General features: G+C 35.2%; 1 protein-coding gene across 1 annotated transcript; it reads right to left on the reverse strand.

The window, feature by feature from the left end:
* Positions 1–432: 432 nt before the first annotated feature.
* Positions 433–5,449, reverse strand: LOC133702828 (uncharacterized). Its single transcript, XM_062127139.1, has 6 exons — positions 4,893–5,449; positions 3,039–3,570; positions 2,794–2,943; positions 2,505–2,672; positions 1,577–2,058; positions 433–1,363 (listed from the first exon to the last, which is right to left on the reverse strand). Exons 2-6 carry the CDS (start codon positions 3,550–3,552, stop codon positions 710–712), a joined length of 1,968 nt encoding a protein of 655 aa, XP_061983123.1. The 5' UTR covers positions 3,553–3,570; positions 4,893–5,449; the 3' UTR covers positions 433–709.
* Between the last annotated feature and the right edge of the window lie 514 nt (positions 5,450–5,963).

Consider the following 5,963-nt stretch of genomic DNA (forward strand, 5'->3'; position numbering starts at 1 on the left):
TCAAACAATCCCTTGGCATCATAACCATAAACTTACACCCAATTTTGTAACAAGTAACCAATTGAAGCAAGCTTGACATAATATTAGTCAAATACTTATTGTGCATACTGGACCAAAAACAAACATAAATAAAATACAAAACAAGCAGATTTATATAGTTCTTCAAAACTAGGTACGTTCACGGAGACAGCAGATTGTATATTATTGGAAGAATAATACAAACACTCAACTCAACTCAGTACAATCCCACAAAACTCAGTGTTTCACTCTTACACTCGGTATTTCTCTCTTATTTGTTTTTTTTTACTATCACAATTGCACTTGCACTCACTGCACACTTGCTGTTTCCCTACTCTCTCTTTGTCTTTATTTATAGGAGAAATGAAAGCTTTGGCAGCAACTAATAAATACCAACTAACTACTAACTACTACAATAAATATTGCAGCTAATTTTAGTGTATTTGTCATAAGTGATGGTGGTTGAAAAATGTTGACAAATTTGCTACAATACCAACCCATGACACACTATACATAATACAAACTGGCTTCAAGGCCATCATTGGAGGGAGCAAAACCACATAAATATCACGAAACTGGATAAACAACCATACATGCTCTATATATATATTACACGCAATATATAATGATCAATGCTAGAGATTCAAACGAACATGGAGGAAAAACATCCATGCCAGTTAAATATCCCGTGTCAATCTTCTCGAGGGAGCTTTTTTCCCCATGGTAGGCAAGGGACAAGAGACGATGAATGAGCTTTCCAGGTTATCTTGAGAATGTTTAATGTAGAGCCCATAAATGAGACGTACAGACGGAATTGCATTATTCCAAATACTGAGACAGGAAGGAATGAAGCAATGGAAAGGAGTAATGTTGTCAACTTCCTCTCTGATTGAATGAGTATCAAAATTGTTGCCCCAAAGGATAGCATGGTCGTTATCACAGAAAAGAAGAGGAAGGTGAAGCCAACAATAAGTTTTCGAGGAAGAGAGATGTGGAAATCTTGTAGCTCAATCGGAGAGGTCAACAAAGAGAGAAACACCACAAGCGAAGTCAAAGAGCTTGCTAAGGAGACAACATCGGAGACAGTGAAAATCAGAAAATAGGGAGAGTTGATGAAGTTGGGCTTGCCATTTTCATCGGAACCTCCGGGCACAGTATAGGCAGCAGCAAAGACAACAGTAGCAACAAGTGCAGCTACAGTTGAACAAGACTGAGATGTTTCCTTGATCCATTTTTGTGCCTTTTTCAGTTGCTCCTTGTGCGAAATTTCGAAGCACTCTCTTGCAGTTTTTCCATCGTCGTTCAGAAGCGGGACATAATGATCAGGAATTACCTCTTTTACTCGCTGCAATAATTGGGAGATAAATATGAATGTTATTGCTAAATAAAACTACGAATTACAGAAAAGTTATTAGTAGAGCGCAGATAATTTTTAATTGTGAATAATATTTAAGTTTTTCCCTAAGTAGTTGGTTAGGAGAACTAGTTCAGCCTGATGTCTTAATTAAGTTCGAGTTTTAATCGGTACTCTTATACAAGATGGATTAAAAGGGCTCACCTCAAACCATTGCAACTCCTCCTGAAGTTGTAGTGCAGGCCCAGGCTTGGTTACTCCACTGTTTTGGTTTACTTCTGCAACATGGTGCAACAATGAGCTGTTGCTATTATCAACAACTCGACGTAGTCTAGCAAACGGTATTTCCTGTTGCTTCACAAAATCGAAGATCTTTTTCTGGCGGTACATGACGGCCACATCCAAAATGCTCCGATTCATTTCATCACGCTGGTCAATAGCATGAGGATATAGTTTTATTATCTGCTGCACAATCTTTTCTATTCCCCTTCTAGTTGCAGTAAACAATGGGATCTCCTTTTTTGTAGTCAATGACGACATCGTTACAGAAGTTTGTGGTGGTAGAATTTGGGTTTCAGACGTTTGCACTCCTTTCAATGACTTATCTTCTTTTATTAGGCTTTCGGAGAATCTCAAAGCAAAGACATGCTTTCTTTTCTGGTCCCAGATTCCTTTTAGCCAACATACTACATCAAAGGGAATGAAATTAAACATGGATGAGAGCTAGACATTATTATGAAATGGAAAGAAATGTTAATAATGATAGTAAAAGGTGAAAACTAAATTTAGTGGAAGCATCTAAAATATAGGATGTGAACCAAAACCACTTTATAACATCGAATCACATTATCTTAAAAATAATTTTATATTAATTCACTAATACACCTTTTTAAGAGACAATTGGTGTTAAAAATTGGGGAGAACTACTCTGCTTGTGTAGCCCGTGACCACTGAAAAAAGAAACTGCGACTCAGTTATATTCGAACTAATATTGGCTACAGGATTCAAATATAGGGTCAAGCCATGAAATTTAAAATTCTTATGATTCCTTGATGTTGACATGAATAAAATGTGTTTCATTGCATTGGAGAACTGGATCTAATCTCGATTTATAAAGGTAGCTCAATAATACCTTTAGGGATCTTTAAATAGTTGAGTAGGCCGCCTCTTTGATTCCTATCCGAGACACTCCCCAGATCTCCTGAGTTCCTCCCCCGACCGCTCTCAAGATCTCTCTTCTTTGCCAGGCACCAACTTTTAACCTTTGATTTTACCTCGTGGTGACGTTTAACAGGAAGGCCTGCAACATAATTTAGAGTTCAAATTATATACATATATATGTATGTGTCTGTCCATGGTATTCAAACAAGAATATGTAGGCAATATTGTAAGGTCTAATAATGTGGTTGGAGTAGGCATACAACAGTAGATGAGTCTTTCAAATATTCCCATGGGAAATTCACTCTCAAAAGCAGCTGGCATTTCGGCTAGAAGTTGAAGAGTAGATATTTGATTTTTGTCCTTCAAGCTGGCGAGCGATTTATCCAGTTCTAGCAACAGTAAAGCTGTTTCTGCATTCATGAAATTAGGAAGACAAAAATTATACAATATCTTATATATGTATACCTTTTAAATTTGAGAATTCAATAAAGAGAGGAATTGTTACCAAATTTTTGCCCTATGATAGCAGCGCTAAGGATGGACAGGTTATCTTCCGTTCTCTGGCGGTGAATTGTTAATAGGAGGCCATCATCATCCACGCATTGTCCTGGTTTGGATGTGATTAAAAACTCCACTATTTCTGTCTCAGCAAATTCAGCAGCTGTAAACAATGGGGTTTCACCGAACTCATTTGGAACCGAAAGCAGCTCTGGACAACGTTCTACCAAGAATATTACAGCTTCATAATTCCCATAGAAGGTTGCCTCGTGAAGAACCGTATTTCCAAATTTGTTTTTTGTCTTGAGAAATTCTTCCTCAGTTACAGAAAATGCTCTTTTCTTCATGATTTCAAGTAAAACTTTAAGTTGTTTCTCTGTTTTGCTGTACACAGCTAGATGAAGTACAGTATCCTTAGAGGGCGTAACTGGACAGTCGATTATTTCGAAATGTTCCTGATAGTAGTCAATCATGCTTTGCCAGTCTCCATTCATGGCTGCTCCATAAGGTGCTTCTTTCATTTCTATCTCAGATGCTATCTACATAAAATTATGTAAGTAACTATTGTTAATGAACAATCTCAACTCAAAGCTAATTATACTGTTAGGTGAAATCCTAAGCAATTTTATATTAACTCACAATACCGATCATTAATATAATGGAAAACAAATTTATCACTCAAAGAGAACTGCAAGTATATCATGCACGTACATACCTTTTAGTAATGGAAATGTGTTGGCAGATGATGGTAGTTTAGGAGGTAGTTTAGAGGTTTTAGTGATTAGAGATTGAAATGAAAGTAGTTTGATAGTTAAGGTTTTTAGTTTATAATTTGGAAATGGTTGAAGGACAAAGCAAAGATTTTGTTGATATGAGATATAATACAAGGAGGACAGTTTCAAGACAAAGGTTTTAAGCTTAACATAGTTTTTGGCTTACCTTACAAGTAATGATTGCATATCTATTTATAGCCTTTTTAAACAACCTAAATAGAATAATTTTGACAAACTTTCCAGCCATAGAACTTGCAGGAATCTTAGTCAATACACTACAAAATTGTAGAGTTCTTTGAATTGTGGATGAACATTCTTTCTTTCCTAGAACACTCCTAGTGTTTGTTTGATTTTTCTAGAACTTTCCTAACTTAACTTAACACTAACTTGTAGTTTATAGTATTTTCTAGAATTGATCTCTAGAATCTTCTTTAAGTGCATTAATAATTTAACACTCCTTCTTAATGCATTTTACTCATATTCTAAGTTGATCTCGTAATGCCTCAAATTTGACTTCTGGAAATGCTTTCATGAAGATATTTGCTAATTGTTTCACAATCTTGCAATATTTGAACTCAATTTCTTTATTGCTAATTGCTTCTCGTAGAAAGTGATATTTGATTGATATGTACCTAGTACTTCTATGAAATATAAGAATTTTTTTCATAGCAATTGTTGACTTATTATCATATAATATCATTTTAGATCCATTAATTTCTCGATATTATATCTAGATTTTTTAGACATTTTATTATTTTATTAAGCTTAGATTGAAAAGTATTCTCATAAAGTCTTTTTCGTAGCTACTAGGTCTTTTCTCATGTACTTTTAAAGAACCCATTAGTTTAGCCACTAACAAGGTTGTTAAATCTTTTGATTGTTTAATGGCAGTAACTATAAAGTCATTTTCTTGTAAGATTGACTAGAAACTTTTCAACAACCTTTTGATAAGTAATATTTTCTCCTAAAGATCTCATTTGATTTATCACTACTTTAATTAGTCCATGATAATCTTTAACAGTCTGATAATCTTTCATCTTAATATTTTTCAACTCTTTTCGTAGTGTTTGGAGTCTAATTGTGCATACCTTAGAATCGCCGAGAAACTTTTTCTGCAATATACCCCATGCGTCATTTGCTGTTGAAGCTCCAACAATCCTTGAAAAAAATTTTATTAGCCAGTGATTGTTGAATCAAATAAAGGGCACTAGCATCCTTCTGCTTTTTCACCTCTAACTCCTTCCGCTGTGCTTCTTCTAGAGTAGAGATATTTTTTGGCTCCTCAACTCTATTCTCAACAATGTCCCAAAGATTTTGAGACCTGAAGAGTGTTTCCATTTTTATTTTCCACAAATCATAGTCTCCACCATCAAAAATAGGAAGTGACACAAAGATAGATTGTGATGAATTTATGGTGGCCATAAAGACTCTAATGCTCACTTACGATCAATTGGGCTCTAATACTATTTTTAGAAGATGGTGATAGTTTAAGAGTTAGTTTAGAGGTTTTAGTGATTAGGGATTGAAATGAAAGTAGTTTGGTGGTTAAGATTTTTAGTTGTAGTAGTTTAGTAAAAGAAGAACTTAGTTTATAGAATGGAAATGGTTGAAGTAGAAGAGTTTTAGGACAAAGGTTCTAAGCTTAACATAGTTTTTGGCTTACCTTACAAGTGATGATTGTTGGGAATTTCAGGACAACTAACCGGATCAATTCAGCGGAATACAATTCACAATTCACAAGTCCCAATCCTTTTTTTTTTTCTCTTTGTGCAGTAAAAAACAGATTCAAACAATGATCAAATATAATGCAAATAATCACACAAATTAACACCAAGATTTTTACGTGGAAAACCCGATGCGGGAAAAACCACGGGACCGGAGTCCACCTAAAAACTTCCACTATCACAAATAATGGGTTCACAACTGTTCTTCCTCATATTCAACTAAGGGATACAACATATATATCATCAAGAACTACTTATTCTCGGATTACAACAAGATTAAAGGAGATTATTTGAGAAAAACTCACAAAACTGACAGCCCCATTTTCTGTCAAAACGGCCAGCTTCCACACCACCAATCTTCGATCCAACCGTCCAGAATGAAGAGGAATGTGTCTAGAAGCTGCTGTCAAAATCTCAGCCCGATCCAACGGTGAA

The sequence above is a fragment of the Populus nigra genome, chromosome 9 (assembly GCF_951802175.1).
Source record: "Populus nigra chromosome 9, ddPopNigr1.1, whole genome shotgun sequence".
Lineage (NCBI taxonomy): Eukaryota > Viridiplantae > Streptophyta > Magnoliopsida > Malpighiales > Salicaceae > Populus > Populus nigra.

Coding starts and splice junctions, on each gene's coding strand:
- LOC133702828 (XM_062127139.1), bottom strand. CDS start 3,552: ATGAAAGAAGCACCTTATGGAGCAGCCATGAATGGAGACTGGCAAAGC. Junction 2,673..2,793: donor TGAAAGACTCATCTACTGTT/GTATGCCTACTC, acceptor ATTATGTTGCAG/GCCTTCCTGTTAAACGTCAC. Junction 2,059..2,504: donor CTATTTAAAGATCCCTAAAG/GTATTATTGAGC, acceptor CCTTTGATGTAG/TATGTTGGCTAAAAGGAATC.